This window comes from Chelon labrosus (genome assembly GCF_963514085.1).
Source record: "Chelon labrosus genome assembly, chromosome: 3".
Classification (NCBI taxonomy): domain Eukaryota; kingdom Metazoa; phylum Chordata; class Actinopteri; order Mugiliformes; family Mugilidae; genus Chelon; species Chelon labrosus.
This window is the reverse complement of record NC_140339.1, coordinates 28,248,195-28,273,728: the sequence shown is the minus strand read 5'-3', so window position 1 is coordinate 28,273,728 and position 25,534 is coordinate 28,248,195. Positions and strand designations below refer to the sequence as shown.

General features: G+C 40.5%; 1 protein-coding gene across 2 annotated transcripts in view; it reads left to right on the top strand.

The window, feature by feature from the left end:
- Nucleotides 1-23,714, top strand: part of cemip (cell migration inducing hyaluronidase 1) — a 131,108-nt gene extending 107,394 nt beyond the window's left edge. For both annotated transcript variants that reach the window (XM_084541268.1, XM_084541267.1), the window contains 13 exons: nt 1,626-1,711; nt 2,796-2,927; nt 3,253-3,288; nt 4,841-4,993; nt 8,073-8,253; nt 8,774-8,989; nt 10,313-10,524; nt 14,716-14,901; nt 15,069-15,273; nt 16,588-16,674; nt 17,735-17,892; nt 18,187-18,287; nt 19,812-23,714. In XM_084541268.1, coding sequence (XP_084397394.1) covers nt 1,626-1,711; nt 2,796-2,927; nt 3,253-3,288; nt 4,841-4,993; nt 8,073-8,253; nt 8,774-8,989; nt 10,313-10,524; nt 14,716-14,901; nt 15,069-15,273; nt 16,588-16,674; nt 17,735-17,892; nt 18,187-18,287; nt 19,812-19,939 — 1,881 coding nt within the window. In that variant the 3' untranslated portion in view covers nt 19,940-23,714. The remainder of the gene's footprint in view (nt 1-1,625; nt 1,712-2,795; nt 2,928-3,252; nt 3,289-4,840; nt 4,994-8,072; nt 8,254-8,773; nt 8,990-10,312; nt 10,525-14,715; nt 14,902-15,068; nt 15,274-16,587; nt 16,675-17,734; nt 17,893-18,186; nt 18,288-19,811) is intronic.
- The last annotated feature ends 1,820 nt before the right edge of the window (nt 23,715-25,534 follow it).

Genomic DNA, 25,534 nt, shown 5'->3' with positions numbered 1-25,534 from the left:
TCGCCCTAATGTCACACTACAGTTAGACGGGGCCGATCAAATATGTATTGCAGTGCAGAAGCCCAAATACAAAAATACACTTCAAAATAGCATAACCATTGTAGGTTTATGTCTGTATCATATTACAATTTCTCTTTTTAAAGCGTGGCAAACTGACGCAATGTCAGTCACAAGAAAAAATGGCTTTGATGGTGCTCCAGTGGTGTAGAGGCAGTCTTTTCTCAGTTTGTACAAAGGGACCTCATGTTATGGGATGAAAGCCAGCATCTAATCAATATAGGCATTTAGAAATCACTGTTTTATAGGTTTTGTTTTTAAGGAAGGTGTAATTTGTCATTTTATTTTGAACTCTAAAAACGCTACATCACTCAAAGGTAAGGAGAGAGGGAAATAAGCTGACAGTGTATCAGATTTGACCTACTATGAAACACCGAGGAAGAGCAATAAGTGAACAGCGGCAATAACAAAATCGAGGACAGACAACAGCAGCAGAGGAAAGTGAGCCCAAGCAGGGAGATGAGATGGAGAGGATAGGAGAGAGTTTTTGAGGTGCCTGCGGCGTCAAGCTCAGCACAGCACAGCTCAAGCAGAGAGAGATTTATGAGGCGCTGGTGAAAAGGAAGTGCTATTGTTATCTCCCTCCTTTCTGTGCCCCCAACAGTGATCTCGATTCTCTCGCCTCTCACTCCTTTCTTCCCTTCTTCACTTTTAATTTGGATCATCCTAATGGGAGCATAACTCATGTCAGGCTGCCACCCCAGAATGTTTGTGAGGGAAGAGGTTGTCTCAGGGCTGCAGGTTGTGCGTTCAGAGCGGCAACCCAATGGTGGTGCCTTTGTTTTGAAGTAGCAAATTGGCTTAGGGAGGCTTTATCATCGTGACTATTTTTATTTTACGTGGGGAAAAGTTCAAGTGTTGTGGCCTAAGAGTTCTGAAGAACAAAAACAAGACAAAATGTGTGCACTAGCTGCTCACTGTGACACAGGTAAGATATAAAAAGAGCAGCAAGTGAAGCAAGTCGCACATGGAGCCAAGAGAAAGACATATTTTTAATGAGTTGGTAGACACCAAAAGTACAGTCAAGTGAAAAGTAAGTACATCTGTTGGAAGGATGCACGGGTCAAGATTAATAGTCAGTCAGTTTTCTCAGATTTACCACAGACACTGTCAGGAGCACAAGGTTTTAGTTATTTCCAAAGGCTGAATATATAAATGGGAGCAGCTCCAGCTGATTTCAATCTTATTGCGTGACTGCTAATAAAGATCTGATGCCGGGCTGTTCGACATGTGTATCAACAATCTCCTGCTACTGACACTGGTTTATGGTTGAAGAAGCCAGTAGACATGTTTCACAACTTTATCCATGCACTGTGCAATGGAAAGTGAAGAAATAACATTAAAATAGAGATTTCAGCTTAACAGTTCTTAAATACTGTAACTGTGCAACATGTCTTGGTAACATGTTGTGTGGTCATATTCCATTAATACACATTTCACACATATATTTTTTAAAAATAAGGAAAATATTTTATTATAGCTCACATACACCACTCTTCAAATGTTGCACTTTTCATTATCATTTGAGTTCAGTGTCTTATTCTGATTTTATGTTCTTTATTTTCCAGGCTGGAATGATCCTTGATAATGGAGTAAAGACCACCCAAGCAAACGACAAGGACAAGAGACCCTTCTTATCTCTGGTTGGAGCTAGGTCAGACTCTTTAGGCCTGTAAAGTGTGTTACACCGTAACAAACACTGTGTATGACAAGCTAAAGTCACATCACACCCAGTAGAATTCAACATGATGAACTGCAGCCTGTAATGGCCGTGTTTCCTTTTGATGATTCCCATCTGACAAGTGTGTGTATTTGTTGTGATACAGAACGAAGAGTGCCACTTTGTTCTTCAATCTTAAGTATAATTCCGATCACTTCTCTCGAAATTCAGCTGAATTGAGGTTGAAAAGCAGAATGCTACTTTGTGTAACAGTCCATCCCACATGGTCATTATGAAAAAGCAATGTGTCATCCTTACCTCACCGTTTCAATATGAATACACCCTGCTCATGACTTTCTCTTCACTTCAGTGATGCTCAAAGTGGAGAAATTTAGCCTCCTCAGAAAGTGTTCTCACAGACTGCCTCACCGGAAAAAAAAACTTGAAAACAGCTTGTAATGGAAAGTGGTCCTGATTGGACGGGGACAACTGAACTATCCCTCTGTCCTACTGAAAGTATGTCAACGAAATCATGTTAACCACAAGTCCTGATTTCAAGTGCATACTCATGACACAGAACTATTTACTGTAAGTGGAACCCAAGTCTTCCTCTTTACTGCAGTACTGTCACCTCATAGTAACCACTAATATATGTTTAGTGATTTCCATATGATTTTGGCTACATTCGTCCAGTTATTCAGATGTTAATGGGAGGCAAATCTTATCACTTTGAGACCAAGGTTGTTATTGTCGAGATCCAAACCCTGAGCCAGACTTGAAACTGCAGCCCTTGAGTCATGCGTGAGGAAACTGAGTATGCAAGTACTAAGCATAATATGGAACAGAAAAGCTAGTGCACACATGGATATTCAAGTATCTGTTCAGTGTTACCGTTGGAACAATGTTCCTTAGTAGATTTTTTATTAGTGCCGATGAGTCCTCCACCAGGTTATTTGGCTGTTCTGTAAAAAGAGACACCAGTTACTCTGTTTTCTTTTGTTACTTTGCAGCCCCGAATATACAGCACTTAAGTGAATCTCACACAATTTCAACACTGTTACTCCACTTCCTTGTCTAGGTACGGCCCCCACCAGGATGCAGACCCCTTCAAACCCAGAGTCCCTGCTCTCATCCATCACTTTGTCGCCTATAAGAACCAGGATCACGGAGCTTGGCTGAGAGGAGGGGACGTGTGGCTGGATGATTGCCAGTGAGTACTACATGCATGGAACCAAAACTGAGCAAAATGTTGACCGAGTAAATAAATGAGCGAGTACGCATGTTTGTTTGAGTTTGGCAAGTCTTAGTTCAACTGAATGTAGCCGGAACTCCTTGTCATAAGTTTCACGTATGGCAGGTGTGCATTTGATGACAGATGAAAGAGAGAATATCATCCTCAATCCTAAATAACAACGTAACATCTTCCTCTGACTGTCCTTTTATGTCTGTGTGTTTGTGTGTGTGTGTGTTCCCTGGAGACAAGAAACTGTTGCTGTGCTGTTAACTGCATATATTATTTTCTCTTTCTTGTTTAGATTTGCTGATAATGGCATTGGTCTCACATTGGCAAGGTACGAATCCCCCTCTGTTAAACTACTGTTTGTATTCCCATGGATTGGAAAAAAGAGTTGTATATGTTAACTGCTTTCTTTCTTTCTCTCTCCCACTCACTCACTCTGTGTGTGTGAGAGAGTAATGTGTGAAAAGTGTGAAAAGCAATTTAAGAGTGTGATGCTCACAGAGTTGGGAATTAGTGAGAAGTTTTTAACTGACTTTACCAAGCAGGGTGCATACAGTATATCCATACTTAGCCACGTAAATGTGTAAATGCATGTTTTTCAGCTCGTGAATCTGAAATGACCAGGTTATTTTAAAATCTGTTTCTAATAAAGGTTTAATAGTTTTATGATGGAAGCTGGTTTGCCTTGGTTGACAGCCTTGCCCCCGCATGCAGGAGCCTCTCAAGCAGGTGCATACTTAGCATGTCCTGCTGATTTTCATATCAGGCTCAGCAATGCATAAATAAATTCAAGATCATGAGAACTGTAACAGCTGTAACCAGCATTGTTTGGTATTCTGAAAGCATTCACGGCATTAAAATAAGAACATTCCCAATTTCACACATCCAGGTCATCAAGGTCATTTTTCCTGTTATGTTTAGTTCTAATCAGCGTGTGAGAACAGCTGTACAGTGTATTATGTAGCTCTGAAGGAGCTTTGGAAAATAGGGGTGTACCGTCAGGACAGGCAAGCCAACCAAATGTGAGATAGAGAGAAAGGGGTCTCTTTTAGCATATTTCACAGTGTCAACCATATACCATCTTAAATCCATGAAGTCCTTACAGTATGTCGACAATATTCCACAACCCACCCAACATAGGGCCCGCTTTTGCTAGTTTGGACTTGGGGCATAGCACACGTATGTCTTTGCCTCGGGCTCCCTACAAAACCTAGGTTCACCACTGCCCAGGGTGAGCGTAAAAATGCATGAACCCCCACATCAAACACCAAACTGGCCTTTTATATACTCTGATGACTGGACAGAGAGCTGAAACAGCAAGAAAAAGACGCATTTGCACATTTACGTAGATATACGTACAGGTATACTGTATGCACCCTGCTTGGTGCTGTTGGGAATGAACGTAAAAGTAAAACATTTGCATGCCAGTCAATGCCTTTATGTAATCAACATAATTGATTGCGTCAACACATTGTTGCAACCCTAGAACTAACACGCCCTAACGAAACTGATCACATCAGAATTAGGAATTAGGGTGGTTCATTTACTTAACAAGAAAACCCAGTGCAACATTTGAGGGTTGTTCCGAAACCTGGAGAGTTTATCAGGTCATTTGGTCTAGGCCGGTGAGAACACAGCAGTGGCACTCTGTTTCATATTAAATGAACCGAGCCAAGGCTAGTTAGAGAGGGTGGTCTCAGTCTGATTGCAATCTCTCCCCAGAGCAGTTTGTTTGCAGTGTGAACACATGTTACCCACAGACTGATGCATGATCACAAAACAGTTTGGAGAGTTGAGGAGGTGTTAGAACTTTGCTCGACTGCTGTGAACAGCATTGTAACAAGATGTGAAAGCCCCCTAACTCTCCCTGTCTGCGCCTGTAGCGGAGGGACGTTTCCAGATGATGACGGCTCTCGTCAGCAGGTGAAGAACTCGCTGTTTGTGGGTGAAAGTGACAACCATGGGATGCCCCTTCCAGACAACAAGATCTGGGGCCTGGGTTCTGACCTCACTGGTAGGACCCTGCCTCGTGGAATGTAAGTAGCATTTATAGCCATCATTCTTATTATTATTATTTGGGTTTTACATAAATTCCACCCACAACCACTGTGTTTGCAGTTGCATCAGTAGGCTAAAAATGTAATGTTTGATAGTGGTGCTTTAAAGTGATCAGTGAAAGGAATAAATAATAATCGTTAATTTAAATACTTTAAATGTGTGTTTACATGTCCCCTGGTTCTGGTAAGGTTGTTAGAGGAAGCCGTCTGTAATTGCTGCTGTACAGGAGCCAAGACAACTCAACGCAGTAGCTCACAGGTTTAAAGGCAGAGAGTCAAAAGACAAAGTCCAAAAAATGAACAAGTAGAAATTAGAAATACCAAGAGACTAAACTCTAGGGAGAAAATAAAAGGTTGGACGACTTGGCACAAGGCACAAAGACAAACTGGCACTGAAAGGGAAGAACACAGACTAAAAACACTAGAGAGGGAAGGGTAATGAGGAACAGGTGAAACTGATTGTGAAGGGCAGGCTGGCACACAGGTGGGAAACACAAACAACAGGAAGTTAAGTATCTGGAGTTCAAAATAAAATAGGACACAAAGCACAAATGACGTGAAACGAGGAAAGAGATGGCCATGAGAGTGGGATGTCAGAGCTTAGCAGTGTCCTGTTTAAACATCACATTCTGGATTTATCTGCGTTTCTCGTATGCGAAAGTGCGTCATCAACATGATGATACAAGCAAAATAATTTGAAACCACTTTCACCAACAGTCAACTTTAGTAAACATTACAGCCAACATAGCTCAATATATTTCTTCTGTGTCTCCCTACATGTAAACTTTGTTTGGAGCATGCTCAGCATATGTGAATGGACAGAGGGGAAGTGATGGAGGAGCGTACTGACAGCGACATCTCTTTGCCACAAAAACTTGTTGACAGTACGATTCTTTATAGCACACTTGATTTCAAACTGACCACAGCTGCTATTCATGAAGACACAAACACTTTTTAGGCCAAAGTGTCAAATAAACAGAAGATAAATTCTGGGTGGAGTACCAGTTTAACAAGGGCCGCAATGTGTGAGAGCCAGACTTGGTATGCAAGAAATCAGTCTCATGCCCCGGCCCACTTGGCAGCGAACAGACGGAATGTCTCAGCATCAGTGTTATTAGGGATTCCTTTATTGTGTGGGAACAAGAGAACACAGACTAAAAGCCACTTCTGTCTGGAAGCTGCTTGTTTAGCCTGACACTCTTTGATGCAACTAGATTAAGATGGAGCACACTGTGGCGCAAGGGCTCTCACATTGTGCAGTGCTGAACATTTTTATGAAAGATGCTGGACGCAGTTTCGATGGCATCCTTGGCAGGGAATCGTCTGTGTACACACTTTGTACCCCGTGCTCAAAACACAAGAAATTATATTGTTTCTGTCATGTTTTATGTTATGTTTAGTTTCTTGGGTTTCAGTTTATTGTATTTTGTTAAGTTATTGGTTTTTCATAGTCATGGTTAGTGTTTAGCTTTTCTGTTCCGTTCCCTGATTTATGTTGTTAAGTTCTGGATTTCCTGTTTGTGTTACTCCGTGTCTTTTTTCCTTTTGATTAGCTCATTGGTTTCACCTTGTCTGGTGTCTTGATTTGCCTCACCCGTGTCTCGTCACCCCTCTGTTCCTCGTGTGTGTATATATAGCCCTGCCTTCCCCTTTGTGCCTTGTCGTGTCATACTGTTTGTCTGCCATGTTTGTGTTTCATGTCATAGATTTTCATGCCATAGATTTCCATACCAGTTTTCATAGTTTCTTGATTTTTGCTTTTTTGGATATCCTGCCTCATCAGCAGTGCTTTTGGTTTTGTTAGCTTTGTTTTTAAAACCCCTTTTTTGCCTACTCCTGCCTCCTAAGTCCTGCATTTGGGTCCTAAACTCCATTCCCCGCTACCCCTTCTTGACAGTTTCAGTTAAACTTTGCTCTTGCTTTCAGTGCACCACTACTTACCAGTGTATGTCATATCTCTGACAAGATAATCACGTTGCAAATACTGTATGCATTTAGGTCACTGAACCCCAGTTAGCCTTTGGCGAATACAGAAATTCATTTAAAATATTAAATACATTTAATCATTTTTAATGGATGTGCCACATGAGCAAGACACTGTTGCTCCCAGTGCGTGAATGCATGTGTGCTTGTGTGAGCAAATGGGTAGATGTGTCTGTGACTGTAAAGCGCTTTGAGTACCAATAGGTAGAAAAGCGCTATATAAAAGCAAGGCCATCTTATTCAACCAGAAAAACTCAAGAGCAAGGCTACCCCTTTGCATGTTAACTTTATATCCTGATAACTGTAGTAAGTCCATGATATCTTGCGTAGTAATTATATAATGTCACCTGCATAGAAGTAATGCTAAATGGTCCTATACAGTATTTATATAGTGCTTTTCGACCTATTGGTACTCAAAGCGCTTTACAGTCACATATTCACATCTTCCCACTTGTTCAAACAAACACACACCAGTACCAAGCACTGGTGGCAACTGGGGGTTCAGTGTCTTGCTCAAGGACACTTTGGCATGTTGTCCATGTACCTCATTCTACCTACTGAGCCATAGTCCCCTCAGTAGATGAGATAATCATTTCATTAATCCCAGTCCCTGAGATGGTGGGGCTTGACATTACTGCGATGGATAAAGACTCAGCATTGGCGCAAAAAGCAAAGGAAATAATGAGAAACCTGCATCTGTACCCTGGGAAAAGGGAGAGGGGTTAATAACATGGTTCACACTAGCCTTCCACAAACACACATTTCCTGTATATTGTATTTATTTAAAAGGGACAAGTATAGAAGAACACTGACAATTGCCATAGTAATGTGTTTATAGCTGGAGCTAATTTTAAACGCATGTCACTTGATGGGCAAAACAAACCAAATGAGTGCAAATAATAGTGCAGAGCTTAGAACCATGCCTTTGAAAGTAGCTAATAATTTAAAGAAAAATCACTTCACACTTCACGCAATCCCCAAACCTCAACTTTACACCTTGACTTTTTCTTTGTTTCTGAACACTGGGTGTAAACTGCTAATGAGCTGCTATGTGTGGATCTGTGTTTCCCTGCAGTGATTTTCCCATCCGGGGCATGCAGATCTACGACGGGCCGATCAATGTGCAGAACTGTACATTTCGGAAATACGTAGCACTGGATGGACGGCACACCAGTGCCTTTGGCTTTAGGCTCAACAACTCATGGCAGAGCTGCCCCAACAATAACGTCACTGATATCACCTTCGATCATGTACCTGTAAGTCAACTTCTGCTTGAAATACACACAACATCTGAACCGGTTTATCCAGAGTTAAACACACTGATGGAACACATATTTTGCTGTAAGTTTTAAAAAAAAAAAAAAAGTTTTATTATATACTGTATACACTAATCAGCCACACCACTAAGACCACTGACAGGAGAAGTAAATAACATTGACCATCTTGTGACAATTCAATGTTCTGCTGGGAAACTTTTGGGCCTGGCATTCATGTACCACCCACCTAGACCAGACCAGACAGCCCCACCCCATAGCAATGACACTCCTTGATGGCAGCAGCCATCCCCAGCACAATGTTTCGCTGATAATTTATTTTAATTCATTAAACTTCAAACAAAAATCCTTGCCCTTGTTTGAGATGTTGTTGAAAATGAGGAAAGCTGGAGCAGAAGTACAAAGCAGTTTTGTGCTTCAGACTGTGAAAATAATAATGACTTGTGCATAAGAGCACCAAATAGCCACTATAAATGGTTTCAAATGTGTCACTCCACTGTAGATTACTTCTCGGGTGTTTTTTGGTGAGCCGGGCCCCTGGTTCAATAACCTGCAGATGGACGGGGACAAGACGACCATCTTCCACGATATCGATGGCTCTGTGAGTGAGTATCCCGGAGCCTTCCTGGTTAAAGAGGACAACTGGCTGCTCCGTCACCCTGACTGCATTGACGTGCCAGACTGGAAGGCTGCTATCTGCAGCGGCCACTATGCGCAGGTGGGTCAGATTTATCTTCACAGCCTTCACTAACCTACTTCGTATTGGTTGAGTAGTTTTCATGTTCCAATCTGAAAACATTTTAGCCATCTGAATCTGTTTAGCCAAACAAAGTTCACGGTATAATTTTGTTCCAGACTATTTTTGCATTACCTCTCAATGAATTTTGTGTTACTTGAAATATTCCATTTCATACATTGGAAAAATGTGTCCAGTCTTCCTGTATAAGAGCAGAGATGACAACTGGTGGTTGTTGCATTCTGACTGTGACTGTTGTAATAGGTTCAAAATTGACTACATGCAGTTGTGCTTTTGCTGCCTAAGAGTTGTATTGAAGCTACTCTACTGCAGAACTCCTGTGGTGCGCTGGTAACTTATTTCTCATAGAAGCACCACAAATGGTTCAAATGGTAACAGCAGGACGTAGCAGCAACCATATCCTGTCACAGCTTCAGCCTTCACATCCAAGCTAAGCGGCTGCAGCTGTGATCACAGTATACCATGTATACCGAGGGAGACTGACCTTTGAAAATGCTCAACTAATGCATCATGTGAAGTGACACATCATCTCTCATTTCCTAAACTGGTAACTTTCCTGAACAAACCCTTAACTGGACCAAAACACATACTGTGGATAAGGATTGGACTTATATTGGCACTATTTTCAATGCTAAAAAGTAGCACAACACTTGCACAATCAGAGGTGGAATGTCAGCAGTGACGTTTGCTAATATTCTAGAGGCTACTGCTCATATCAGACTGAACAGACTCACAGTAAAGCCACTGAAGTAGGAAAACTGACTTTATTTCTTATGAACTATTCATCCGTAAGATCAAAAGACTGTGTTACTTCCTCTTTGAAACATTACATAGTCTCACTCGGACAACATGGTGTGGTTGGACTGAGTAGCTGCCAGTGCACTGGAGTCATTTTTTTCAATTAGGTTCTGCAGAACATCACAGATGGCAAGAGAAAGTAGAATATATGAATATTAATTAAATGAGCTTGTAGTCTGTCATTAAGAAGATGTTGTGCTCATGCAGTTATAACTGATGGCTATAGCTTCTTTTTATAGAGGTGTTTTGCCATGTAAATGTATATATTAATGTAATATATCAGTGCAACTGACACTGACTGATTCATTTGTAACAATATAGTTGCAAATAATATACAAAACAAAGTGTGTTGCATCAGTTCCCATGATCACGTTTCATTCTGACTTAAGCTTGAATGCTGGGTAAAAAAACAAAATAAAAAAAATCGTTCATTATTGTTTTTGTCTACATATTAGCTTTCAACTTCTTTAATTATGTTTTCTTTAGATCTACGTCCAGACCCGTAACCCCGCGAACCTGAACATGCACATAGTGAGAGATGAGTACCCTGATCAGCCCATGACCCTAGAAGGTGCCCTGGGGAAGAGGAAACATTACCAGCAGTTCCAGCCAGTGATCACACTGGCCAAAGGCTACACCATCCACTGGGACCAGGCGGCACCTGCCGAGGTCACCATCTGGCTCATCAATTTCAACAAGTGAGTGCACACTTGTGGTTCACATAAAGATTCTTTACTGCGGTGATGTTTGATACTTAAGGTCACTTCCGTTATTTATAACGGACAGGATACACTCATCAACAAAGTTGTGTTGCAAATATACCACAATACACTGAATGGATCCCTTTCATTCACAATGAAAGGAGGAACATTTAACAATCGACCCATAGATGCAAATGGACCCAAGGAAAAAGCAATCCAGAGTTTGACCTGTTTACGAGCCTGGTTCATTGACCACACCAAGCAGTCTGAGGACTTCATCTGTTGCAGTCGGCCATCCATGAAGTGAATTTTACCCCTTAGTTTACCTCCTCCTCCTCCTCCAAACACTCAGAGAAGAAAAAGGGAGGGTGAGAGGGAGAAGAGGAAAATTGTGTCTTCCTGGGTTCACTTCAGTTTTAATTATATAGCACCAAATTAAAACTTATGTAATGTCAAGACTGATATAAAATATATAGAGAAACCCAACAAATTCCATCTACAGTATTTTGGTTATGTTACAGGTGGTTGTGCATGGAGGGAGATGGGAAGCTCTGGGCCTGATCCAGGATGATCTGTGCCTCTGGTGTTGGATGTTGTAGTTCTCTGCTCCTGTCTTCCACCAGCTCTTTGTGTGATGACAAGATGATGTCTCACATCAGTGCCCTCTTTCTGTCTTTGGGCAACTTCTTTTCAGGATGTACGAGTCTTAAAAAATGCAATGAGCTTCAAACAAAGTGCTTGTCAGACTTCCAAGCTGACAATCCATCCAGCAAATATTATTCATTATGTCACTTGAAGAAACACCATGAATGCCTTTGAGGTGAACAAAAATGTACTCTATTAACCCCATCATTTATCCCGTGAAGCTTCCAAAGATGCCAAAGACACAGAATTCTTGAGGAGATATGGAAAGATCACCAAAGAAAAAAATCATTTGGATGTCTTATCTCATAATTATGACCTTAATTATGACTTAACTATCATTACAAGAAAGGATCTCATTATGTGATGTGGATCTCATAATTATAAGAATTATGTTCTTGGTTTTATTATGAGAAAAAGATGAAGGTGGTTTCCACTCATTTCTCTTAAGACTGATATTAACTCTGCCTCAGAGTTTATCTCCTCCTAGGCTGAGAAAATGGGTAATTTTAATGAGATAAAAAATATAATTTAAGTCTTTAGAGTGAAGCGTCTTAATCGAGATTTTTGTAGGCCTGTATTTATCTACAGCTTGGATGCATCTTTGTCTTCTTATAAACATTTATTTGTATTTTATCTGCAGAAAGTTTAAGCCGCACTGACTCTGGCAATATGTGTGTTGTGTCTCTGTGTTCAGACCGAGGTTTAATTCTGTTTTAAAACTAACATCCTGTTGTTCACTCACCATCTACATGCACCTGCCCCTTTCATCTGAATGATGATTGATCTCACATTTTCCAAATCTCTGGAGCATTAACGGTTAAAAAAAACCAGCGAAGAAACAAACAACATAGAATCTAGTTTTGTGATGGATGCAGAGACCATAAAGGGGAACTATGTCAGTTTTTCACATCAAGATAGTCTACAAGTACTGGGGAGAACTACTCCATAGGCGAAACAAGCTGTATCAAGCATTTTGTGGCTCCAGAGGGAGTTGTGTGAAGTCTGAAAAATTGCCTCAAGGGATGTACTGTGAGCTTTCCAGACTTCTGTTGCCCACTCCTCATCTCTACTTGAGAAACCCCAGGCTACTTAAACCCCTTACACCATAGCATACATGAATCTCCAACTGAGCTGTCGGCAATACATTGTGGTTAGTATAGGTGCCTAAGGAGAGGAACAAATGGGGAAAAAAGATTCAAAATATCTGGTTCAGCTGCCCCCTTTTTTTCTCTTGTAAGTCCATCGTCGTAGATGTACTCTCATAGAAATGTGGACAATTAACTAAAGTGTTTGAAGTATGCTTCAAACATATTAGCTTATACGCTGCCTGCCGTTTTTAAACGTAAATGCCTGTGTGATTTATGGTAATTACATGAACCATGTACAGTTTGTTCTCTGGCCCCAGCTTTGCAATTATACCATGAATATTTCAAGGTAACAAGCACTGACTGTACTCAAAGATGGACGGACACTCTGTGACGTCACCCAAAACCCAAGAGTGGTTCTGGAGATTGGTGACACATCTTAGCAGTGTCTGACTCCACCTAACTCCCAGCTAATTCAAAAACAGGTCGGGCCTGAGTAGAGCTGAGATGATGTATGACTCGTAGGGAGACAGCTGATGTTACTGTTACTCAGAGTGGCCACGCCACATTTAAATGTTGACAAAAATCTTAACAGGCGAGTTAGAAAGAAATGAACCCCTGTACTGTTGGTACATGGTTTTTTGTTGTGCTCGTTGGTGGTGTTTGTTTGCTCATAGCTTTGCTCTGCACCAGTCTGTGAACATGTCTATTTCTACTATAAAGGCCATTTTAACATAGAGGTCTATGGGGATTGACTCGCTTATGGAACCAACCTCAAGTGGTCATTTGAGAAAGCTGCAATATTTTTTGTATAAGTACTCTTACTCAGTGCTGTAACTTGGTCGTGCCTGGTTATAATCAGCATATCACTTTTGAAAAAGAGGGAGTGTTTGAAACACAAGGGAGGGTGAATTTCACTGTGATAATATTGTGATGTTGACTCTCAGGAATTTGAATGGTATTTTTATAATGATGACCGCAGCCAATATTATTGTAAAAACATCAACCCATAATACTTCATTTTTACTGTCTTACTACCTCGTGAACATCACCGCATTACTCATATAACATTGTATTGTTTGCATATTATTATCAAGCTGTTACTGAGCTATTACTAACTAGTTTTCACCTGTAACGTACATTTTGATCCTACTTCACCAAGTTCAGTCTAATATTGCCAATATTACCTGGCTTTTACGTGTTGTTACACTATATTATCTGATTACCTGCTCTGTATTGTCAAGCTATAACCACACTATTACATTACCATTGTCGAGCTGTAATGTAAAGTGCTGCCTATCTGTACACATATATGGAAAATTGCATACAGCGTCTTCTCTCAAAGGCAACTACGGTTTTACGTTCTGCCGCACAAACAAAGTGCAGGAATGAAAAAAAAAGGGAGCCCGAGGGAGATGTTCAAGCCATTCTTGCTGTCACACCTCCACACATCTAACAAATCACTGGGTAAAGCGGGCAGAAGGGTCACATCCAGATTTCTGACAACAGAGAGAGTGGTGGGGAGAGTTTTTCAGACACTGACAAGCACTTTGTTTGAGGTATACTGTTGATGCAAGAAAAATATAGAAGTGGGGTTGGCTGAGCAGATTGGTTTTGCTTTGAAGGCACAATCTTGCTTGTAGGCTTTTCTGTATATGACAGCTCTTGGGGTCAGCTTAGAATTAAACTGATGCAGACCATCGGCTCAGTTGACTGACACAGTTAACCACAGAAATGGGGAGAGCCTCACTCCGTGTTTTGGCTTCCTCCCTTCAAATAAATTTTGCACTGTGGCCTTGAGCTATTTAAATTGCATAAAGGCTGGTTGACATTTCAAGCATGTCAGCTAATCCCTGCGGCCTGAGTCCACTCTGACAAGGACAGTATTGTGTCAAAACATTCCAGTTGTGCGTACACCAATGGCCCCATCTACAGGTCAGAGCTAGGTACAGCAAGTAAGACTGATTGTGTTTACAAGGAGCTGAAATATGACTTGTTTCCATTTGACTAGAAGAGAGCAGATGCTGTGTGTTCTTCAGGAGGAAACTAACAGATCATAGTTTAAAGAGCTGTCCTGTCTTGCTTTGTTCACCGTGGTATGGAAATGTTTCTACTTCCCACTTATGTGTTAATAGAGGATCTTTTGAGTTTTGAGTCTGCTACAATTTACCTCAAAATTCTCTAGAAGTAAATATGTCTTAATCCTTCAAACGTCTTATCTTGTTAATGGATGAATGAATTAGTTCATATAGTAGATTTCTTTTCATTTATTATTAGTATTGTTATTATTATTTTTTAGCTACTGTTGTATGATTCAGTTTCATTAAAGGATAGACAATCATCTGTCTGGTACAGCTGTATTCACAAGCCATCAGAAAGGCAATGCATGTGCTGTTACTATTTATTCTGAAGGTGAAATCAGTACTGTACCAACGTAGCTATCCCTGTTGTGTTTCAGAAATGACTGGATCAACGTGGGGCTCTGCTACCCACAGGGTACCACCTTCACCATCATCTCTGACATCCACAACCGCTTGACCAAACAGACCCGCAAGACTGGGGTCTTCATGAGGACGACTCAGAGGGAGAAGATCAACCACTCGCACCTGGCCAGAGGATATTACTACTGGGAGCAAGATACTGGGTTAGACACACACGCAGTGATTTTTCTTACTCTGTCTGATTATCTGCTAGCTACTGCAACACTCTGTGTCCTAAGTATTATATGTTTGTGTTAGCAATATTATGTTAACCCAATTTTTAATGTTGTGGCCCAGGTTTTTTTGTCTAATGTTTCTGTGTGCATTGCAGTCTGCTCTTCCTGAAGGTAAAGGCCCATAACAACAGGGAGCAGTTTGCCTTCTGCTCTGTCAAGGGTTGTGAGAGGGTGAAGATCACAGCCATCATCCCAAAAGGCAGTCCACCCAGCAACTGCTTGGCCCAGGCCTACCCCAAACATGCAGAGCTTCCAGTTGTGGATGTTCCCATGCCCAGGAAGATACCAAATGCCAGACTGGTGAGCAGTTTTCAAGTGGAAATAGTACAGTTTGTGCTTTTAGATATTTTGGAACAAACACTAAGATTTTTTGGTTCAGGAACGTAGTCTGTCCCAAACTCCTGCCAGCTTCAGTCAGTTGTGAACTGATGTTGTCTGCCTTTAGTTTGAGTCCAGTGATGCATTCCAATAATCATTTAAAAAGGCATGAGGGAAATCTCTGATGCCATGTTAAGAAACACAAATAACTTGAAACAGGGGTCATCCCATGGAGAAAAATGTTTATAGCCCAGGCTCAAGGTCTTGTACACTTTCTAATTTTATCAAACAAACATCATTCCTACTGTGAACATTCTTATCTTTTTAGAAGTTGTGAGAGAAGGGAGAAGTTTGAGACACAAGTTATGGATGTAAAACTTGACATGACTGGTCCACGTCACCACATTACTATTTGTAACATACAGTCACTTGACAAAACATAGTGAATATAAATGGATTAGAAATAATAATAACAGTCCTGCACTAAATCCTCCTTCATGACTGTTCCAATGTTCAGTTTATGTTGAAACAGCATCAGAAAGGTGGTGATTCAACTGGATGATCATTGTGCAGGATGTAGGTTGTGGTGCTGGATTGAATTAAAGAGTTTCTGTTATTTAGCCTTGTCCATTGACTAAAATGGGGTTGTCAAAATAAACATGCAGAAACATGTGTCAGTACAACAGAATGTGATTCAATAGTGCTACAAACCAAGGCCTGTAATTAACAGCATCAGTGAAGGCTTTGTTACTGTATGCTCCTTACAGAGCCATGCTGTTATTATATCAAAATTTGTATATACCACAGAGACAGTAGAAACAAATATTTATCAATCAGTCAGCAAAATAATAACTTGTAACTAATTCAAGATTTAAGAAGTTTATTGTCATATACACAGCAAATGTTACACTGGGCAATGAAATTCTTACTTTGCAAGTAATCATACAACCATACCAGTGGTTGTTTCATCTAACACGCAGACTGTTGCTTCTCATTTCATCATTGATTCAGTATTTGTACACAATATATATGCAATCTCCCTGAACTGCATGGACCTACATTCCACCATAATGATTCTCCATTTGCTGTACCCTTAGCCACACCCTACCACTTCCACTTTCCGAATTTCAGTTTCCCCACAGCAGTCATTAGATCAAATCTAATCTCTTTCATTTTCTGCTTTAATTATTTCATCACATGTGTTTAGCTCTTTGGCTGTGGCGAGTGAAAACTGTCTTGAGATCACTTCTGTGAAATTCCAAATATAGTCATTACAAATCTTTTTTCCTCTTCCAGAATTCACCAGAGCACTTTCTGGAGGTCAGACTGGAGTCCTACAACACGCGCTTCTTCCACATCAAGGAGGACTTTGCATATACTGAGGTATCTTTTAGAAAGTAGTAGGTCAAGATTTAATCGTAGTTCGCTATTACCTTATACATAGACCACAGATTATAGATTACTACAGATAAGTGTACTAATTTCCCCAAGAGAGTATCAATTAGAAACACTATGAAGGTTTCACTTCTACACCAATAAGTCAGGGTATTATGGATATTTTGTGAATTGTGACATAGTAGTCCTTCTGTTGGAGTTCTCTCCAGGTGGTTTACAAAACCTGAAACCAAGAGTAAGCACTAAGGTAGTGATGCTTGAGGTCGACTGGGTAGAGAGACAGAAAAAGAGGGAGAAGAGAACAGCAGAAGGAAGAATTCATGCATGCAGCGTGTAAACACGATACAAAGAAGACTAGATTATGTGATTATAGATAGAAGCTTAATAGTGGATACAAAGAAAGGACATAGTCACCAAAGACATTAGACGGAGAGGAGAGGAGAGGAGAGGAGAAGAGAAGAGAGGAGAGGAGAGGAGAGGAGAGGAGAGGAGAGGAGCCAAGGAAGAGAAGCTAAAATTGGACAAATATGATCTCTTTTAATAAATCCTGTCAATCCCGGTTAGGTATCACTGCTAGCTAACACTGACCACAGTTATTTGCTTACTGTCTAATATATCCCAGACCTTGACATGCCCCTTTTCTTTTTTCGGAGTAGTGGTTTCACTCTGTCTGTGACTGGTGATAATGTTTCGTCCCATTTATCTATGTCAGACATACCACACTGGATAACACTTAATCTCAGTCAGGTCAACAAATAACTCCAACTGAACAAGATCGTTATTGTTTCATGTATGGATCACATTATACATCTGCCCAAGGAAGCAAACCAAACTGACAAGAGTTCCTTTCAAATGCTCACACTTAATCCTTCATAGTTGAATTTGAGAGTTTATACATGACATGTAATTGTTGTTCTGGGCCTATTGAAGTAGAAACTCATTTAGTGTTACTCATTTCTTCTGACTTTAAAATAGCGCTACACCTTGTTTGTCTGTATTCCTCACTGATGCAATTAATGTTAGTTAATATCTGTCTCTGTTGTGACAGGTGAATGGCAAGAAGTTGTACCAACCAGAAGATGGGGTGCAGCTGACAGTAATTGACGGCCATGATGGGAAAGTGGTGGAGAGCAAAGGCTTCAGGAACTCCATCCTACAAGGCATCCCCGCACAGATAGACAACTATGTCAATGGACTGAGAGATGGGTAAGAAGCTGCTCCTCTGCTGCCCAAACCACACTAAAAATCATTCAAACACAATGTTTACAGTAGAATCATTCATGTTATAACAAATTGTTTCCTTTTTTAATGAGATAAAAAGGCCAAAATGAAACAGAATAACATTGACACATAGTTGTGTTACACGGAACCAAGTGCATTTCTAATTATTTCAAATAATTTTACTAGCAAAACAATATCTCTTGCTTAAAAGATAGATGCAGCTACTATCAGCTCAATGTGAACACTAAAATGAATGGCTGCCTCTCACTCTTCCACTAGCTCCATCGTCCTCATGACTTCTAAGGGTCGTCTGGTTACCAGAGGATCCTGGACTAAAGTCCTGGAGAAACTTGGAGCAGATAGAAGCATCAAACTGAAAGGTATCAAACAATATCTTTACCAGAGTCTGACATAAATGTGTTCACCATATTATTGTTTTATCTCCTCATCCTCTTTAAATAGGATTTCCCAAGAACAATTCTAGTGGCAGATATAGTATTAATTCAATTCAGTTCAAGGCAGTTTTATTTATATAGCATCAATAACAATACTAATTGTCTCAAGACGCTTTACAAAACCCGGTCTGAAACCCCCACAGCAAGCACGAAGGTGACAGTGGCAAGGAAAAACTCTCTTTTAACAGGAAGAAACCTTGAGCAGAACCCAGCTCATGTGGAGGCTCACATCTGACTAAGGCCGGCCGGGTAGAGACAGAAAAGAGAAGAGAGAGAGCAGAACATATATCTGTCACAGATACATACATCTGACTAAAACATACATGTAGGATCAGATTGTGATACAAATACAAGACGTAACAGATGCATGTTACATGTTACATGACAGTTTCATAATGAATATAAAGAAAATGGTTAGTGGCAGCAGTTGTTCTATCTCAGGTGAGTTAGCTGCTATAATGATTGAACATAAAAGGTATCATAGGCAGGTTGGAGAATTGTTCATTCAGGTTGGAGTGGATAACAGCCGACCATGATCACTGGGTAGGTTGATGAGACCACTGATTCATTTGCAACAGGGGGAATTAACAGTCATTTCTTGTATAAGTGGTCCATTTTTTCCAAAAAAGCGTGAAATCACAGAGTGTGATTAATTTTATTCTGTGGAATAATGAATCACGTTTCTCTGTTTGGGGGTCAAATGGGCAAGTCTGGGTTCGGCGAATGCCAGGAGAACGTTACCAGCCTGACTGCACTGTACCAATTGTGAAGTTTGGTGGAGGACGGATAATAGTATAGTGGGGTTGTTTTTCAGGGTTTGCGCTAGCCCCCTTATTTCCAATGAAGGGCTTAATGATCCTAATGCTTCAGCGTGCCAAGACATTTTGGACAATGCTATGCTTCCAACTTCGTGGCAACAGTTAGGGGAAGGCCCCTTTCTATTCCAACATGACTGTGAATGACTAAGCACAAAGCAGGGACTATAAAGACATGCTTCGATGTGTTCGTTATGGAAGAACTTGACTGGCCCACACTGAGCCCTGACCTCAACCACACTGAGAACCTTTGGTTTGAAGTGAAACAAAGATTACTAGCCATGCCTTCTCGTCCAACATCAGCATATGACCTCATATATGCTCTGCAGAATCAATGGACACACATTCCCACAGAAACACTCCAAAATCTTCTGGAAAGCCTTCCAAGAAGAGTGGAAGCTGTTATAAAAGGGGGACCAACTCCATATTAAAGTATATGTGTTTGAATACAGTCTCATTACACCCTCTTAGTGTAAAGTTCTCCAAAAGTTTATAAAAATGTAAACTGTAAATCAATTTACAATAATGAGCCCATAAATCCTATGACGTACAAATCATACTGTATGATCCAAAAGAGTCCATCCTGGTGCTCAGATGATTTCTCTTACTTTAATGTCTTGTGGTCTCTCTGCAGATAAACTGGCATTTGTGGGCTTCAAGGGCTCCTTCCACCCTGACTGGGTCCATCTGGAGGTGGGTGTCGACCGAGCCAAGATCCATCAGGTCTTGCCCGTTCCTGTGGTCCACAAGATGAAGCTATGAGTATCAGGCAGTAAGAAGGGCAGCCAAGTGACTATGTAGCCCCCAGAGACTGATACACACCCTTTGAAAAATGCAGCCGCACACCGACACTCACTCATACAGTACACAAACATGCACACTGCCAGCACTGCAGAGTCAGTTGCTCCGAGACATTGGTCGAGGTATTTATTCTAGGTTAGACGGTGAGAAAGAATGATGTGATTAGGTACGTTGAAAAGGTGAAGACCCTCTCCCGGGGCCAGCGCTGCACTTGATGAACTACCATCAGTAGAGGGCTTAAAGATGACAACGTGCCCTCTGATGGCCACATTGGAGGTCCTCAGCTCTTTGGCGACAGTGCTACAGAACAACCAAATGCGCTTGCAGAAGTATGGCTGCCTCCACAGACATTACTGATTGTTTCCGTTTCTGGTAGAACTCTGCCATTGCATCATTAACACCATTGCTATGTTAACACAAAGTTAGCTTATTAGTCAACGCAACCATGGATTTTGGTCAGCTAACAATCACTATTGGACTATTGGATATTAACTTTGTTTCATGTTAACAGACACGGTTGTGAGTTTTCTGACACGACCAAAAATCTTATACTAGACACCTTGGGGAGATTAAAGTTTTGTATGCAGTTCGTCCTCTAACAAACCTCTCTATTGGTTTACTCGAGTACATCCAAAGCAAAAATGTTGATACCTGCTAGATGATGCAGTTGGACAGTGCTGTTAGGTCAGCTATCTTTATAGTGATCTAGTTTATAGGACAGTTTCAAAGCAAATGAACATGAATGTGCATTGAAAGGCTTGCCCTTACTGAGACGGGTGAGATGTGATCTCCATGCAGACAGGAATAATGGCTCACTGTTTGATCTTGAACTCGTACACACAAAAAGCCGAAGAGAGATAAAGAGTTTAGTGAAAATGTTCCACATTTCATTGCACACGTTGTTGATGCATTCTGAATCCATAGACGACACTGATAGACAGAGATGTGAGACAGGAGCAAGGAGGTTTCCAGTGACGCTTTAGATGCTGTTCGATCGTTCGGCGAGCACTTTGGAGCCTGCTTCATGTGCCCTGCCCCAATGGCAATAATGGGGCTGCATCATCAGTATAGAACACAGAAATTAGGAGTTAGTTCTTCTCCCACCAGTGGGTGTTTTCCATTCCAAGAGAGGAGTGTTTAGGTGTCAGTCAGTAATACAGACAACTGTGACTCTTTACCTTATAACTTTAAGTTGGAAGGAAAAGGATGAAATAAGATTTTTGTCAAGCCTTTCTTGTCTCTTCACTGCTGGACGTGCCTGAAATACCTCCAGATCCAAAACCTGGTCAAATAATTCCCTTCAAGAACCATAACAAACCAGCCAGAAATAGAAACAGCAACTCACTCTAGGATAGGAAAACTGAGGAAAATTCTCCTGAAAGTAGATTGTGTAGGAGAGCTATTTTGTGTGGTTTAGGCAATTATGTCGAGACATGGGTGCCATTACGTGGGCTCCGTATCCACCCAGGTGTTCTCCACATTGCCAGCTGAGTGGCAGGCAACCAATTATTTGCATAGCAGCTGAACAGTTTCCGAATGTTGTATAGTTGCATTCGTTAGTGACTCCTTGCTGAATAGCTACAAGAAGTTTCATGCTGCTTCTACGCTTGGTGTAACTGGGGCTGTGCAATAAAGAACAACGTACGAATACTAAATAGTACAGGGTTCAGACGCTGAGCCCCTCCTGCTTGGTTCCACAGTGAGATGTAAATACATCTCAGTTGGAGTTTTTTGTCCAGCCAGAAGCAGAGTCTGTTATATAGTTACACATTAATAATCTTACTAACCTTCTGATAATTGTAATCATACAATGCCCAATGTGAAATTATTTTTTACATTATGAGCAAAACCGAATGCGTCCCAGATTAAGTTGTAATTAGCAAATCTTCAAAATCTTGAATGGCCATGCTTTTCAGTTAGGTAGTTCTTCAAGATAAATGTTTGATGCACTAAAGACAGCTGATGAACTAAATTAAAATACATATATGTCATGTTTTAAACAAAAATCAAACATGGATGGGATGGACGGATTAGTGAACAGACATGCCAGGTCAGGAGGTTGCTTGGGCCAGCAACAAAAATATAAGAAATAAAAAGCACAAGATGCAAAATAACCACTGATGGATGTTAAAAGACTGTAAATGTACACTACATCTCTGCAATGATCCACAAAACAAACTACAACCTTTTTAGATTCATCTAATCTAAATAGTCTAAACAGGCAAATGCACCGGGTTATTTTGTACAGTTAGCCATCTGTCATTTCTTTTAGTTTTAGATTTTTCTGCAGTGGCACGGAGCGCTGGGAATATACAGTAATTGCTACTACAGTGTATAAAAGTGTAAAATTTGTAATTCCTCTGACACTGGTCTGGCCAGTCGTTTAGAACCTGAGATTTTAGCTCATTCACTTTCACATTTTACAGTGGCAGTATGTGATGTGATGTGGCAGTTTATGGTGAAAATGCAATGCCTGTCAATGATGGGAGCAAATACTAAGAAAGTGTGAGCCAGCTATTCAAACGCATGTGTAATGTGAGCATCCTTCCCATCCAGGTGTCTGTGATATGTGACAGATGTAGAAGTTGAGTGATTTTACTGTCCCCCTTTGTTTGACTAAACTGTTTAAAGACAGAAAAGACAAGACATGAGAAAAAAAACAAAAAACATTCCTTTTTTTGCGTCCCAAGCAGTCGAGCAGTGGTTAACTTCCTTTGTTTCATTCCAAGAGCTCATTCACTTGATGTTGTGAAGTTGATGTGATTCATCTGTCTGTGTTTTGGAATGCACCAGCAAGATGCCCCCTACCCCCAAATAACTAAAAAAAAAAAAATCTAATCAAATGTGCTGAATGTTTAATCAGTGAGTTTTTTAATGTGCAATTTCCCCATTTCAAAATGACGGAGAAATCTCTGTTCCAATCTCACGAAAAAAAAAAAAAGAAAGAAAGAAAAGGATTCTCATTCCCTTTGCCGAAATAGCTGGTCTTTTTTCGGAGGTTGTAGCAGTAATTTTAGTGTTTTGTATGTTTCATGTGTTTTTAAAAATCCGCAGATTGCTAAGAGATATATTTTATACTTATTTATTGTACAGACACAGTTGATCCAAATCTACAAGGGACATCTTTTGAGTTGTAATGTTATTAATGTACTGTATGTATTCTGTATGTAAGACACACAAACCATTATAGCTACATTTTAACACTTGCTGCATACATGCATATGACTCTTGGTACAGTGTTGTATATGTGGCTTGGACTTGTAAAGTGATGAAACGCCATGACATTGGATTTCTTTAAGAATTTTTGTACAGAAATAAAGAATGATAAAAAGTTTGTCTGAATGCCAGTGTCCATACTTAGAGAAACAAAGCAACATGCATGAGTATTTTGGTTTGGTTTGCAGAGGAGCATGTTTGATGTGCATGAAAATAGTTAATAGTTCCCATGATAAACAGAACAGAACATGTGTAGTGTTTCAGTGTAGAAAAGCAAGACTGGTGAGTCACAACTGTTTTGGAGGCACAAGGGAGACCTAAACAATATTATGAAGGTGGTCATAATGTTATGCCTGATCAGTGTATATAGTGTATGAGACAAATCTTGCTACTTGTCTACACTGTTAATTAAAAACACCACATGTTCTGTTTATTATGGGATACATTTAGTCTCTTCATACACATCAAATATACTCCTCTGCCCCCTGTTGGTCAACCCTTAAATTGCAAGGCTATGTGTTTGAAATAAGGGTGTAATTTACAGAACACTGTAAAATAGCTAAAAATATGAGTGTATATCATAGGTCCATGCTCTCATGTTAATATATAGCTGAGTCTGGGAAAAAAAGTTAACATTTACTTAACAAACCTACTCTAGACCTAGATGTTTTAGCCAACTGTAGACCAATTTCCAACCTTCCCTTTATTTCTAAAATTCTAGAAAAAGTTGTTGCTAGTCAGTTGTGTGACCATTTAAACAGGAATAGTTTGTTTGAAGAGTTCTGGTTACCAACGATCTCCTCATGGCTTCAGACATTGGACTTGTCTCCATACTTGTTCTGCTAGATCTTAGTGCTGCATTTGACACTTCTTCTTCATCTTCTGTAACCGCTTGTCCTGTGAAGGGTCGCGGCGTCTGCTGGAGCCTATCCCAGCTCTCATCGGGCGAGAGGCGGGGTACACCCTGGACAGGTCGCCAGTCTATCGCAGGGCTAACACAGCAAGACAGACGCATTTGACACTATTGGTCACAATATTTTACTACAGAGACTTGAAAGTGAGATCAAGATTAAAGAAATTGCATTAGACTGGTTTGAATCCTATCTTCTGCTTATACAAAAGTAAGTTATGGAGTTCCTCAGGGTTCTGTGCTAGGACTAATACTCTTCACATTATATATATACTTCCCTTAGGCAATACTATTGTTGCACGTGGCATAAACTTCCATTGCTACGCAGATGACACCCAGCTATATTTATCCATGAAACCAGATGAAACGAATCAGCTGCTTAAGCGCCAAGCATGCCTTAAAGACATAAAGGCTTGGATGACCTATAATTTTCTACTTTTAAACTCAGATAAAACAGTACTACTGTGTTATATTTAATGAGGATATGTCCTTTAATTTGCACATAAAGCAAGTGACCAGGACTGCCTTCTTTCACCTGCGAGATGTTGTCAAAATTAGGAACATCCTGTCTCAGAGTAATACTGAAAAACTAGTTTATGCATTTGTGTCTTCCAGGCTGGATTACTGTAATTCATTGCTGTCTGCCTGTCCAAAATGCTCTTTAAAAAGCCTCCGATTGATTCAAAATGCCACAGCAAGAGCATTGGGCAGGAATTAGCATATTACTCCAGTTTTAGCTTCATTGGCTCCCTCTAATATCTATAATTTAAAATCCTCCTCCTTACATACAAGGCCCTTAAAGGCCAGCTCTATCATATCTTAAAGACCTCATTGTACCATATCATCCCAACAGCTCACTTCGATCTCAAAGTGCAGGCCTACTTGTGATTCCTAGAATTTCAAAAAGTAGAATCGGAGCTCCTCTCCTGTGGATCCAGCTCCCAGTTTGGGTTCAGGAAGCAGACACCTTCTCTCCTTTTAAGGTCAGGCATAAGACTTTCCTTTTTGATCAAGCTTATAGTTAGGGCTGGACTGAACCATCCCTTAGTTATGCTGCTATAGGCCTATGCTGCTGGGGGACGATACACTGAGCACATGTATACTCTCTTCTATCTCATACCAAGCTCCTATCCTCTCATTTCTTTTGTCTGGCACTGAGCTCATGTCCTCTAATTTCTTATCTAATTTCTTGTCTATTACTAGTCATGCAATTCTGTGCTACTACTGTATAGCATGTTAACTGCTGTGTGTCCCTCTCCCCCGATGATGTAACATCATCAGCTATATGTTGTATTTGTATCATCATCAGATTCCACATATACGTTTTAGGCAGATGTATGTATCTATGACAGATATATGTTTATCTCGTTCCTCCTATCCTCTCTTTTCTGTCTCCACCCGGCTGGCCTTAGGCAGATGGGTCCCTTCAT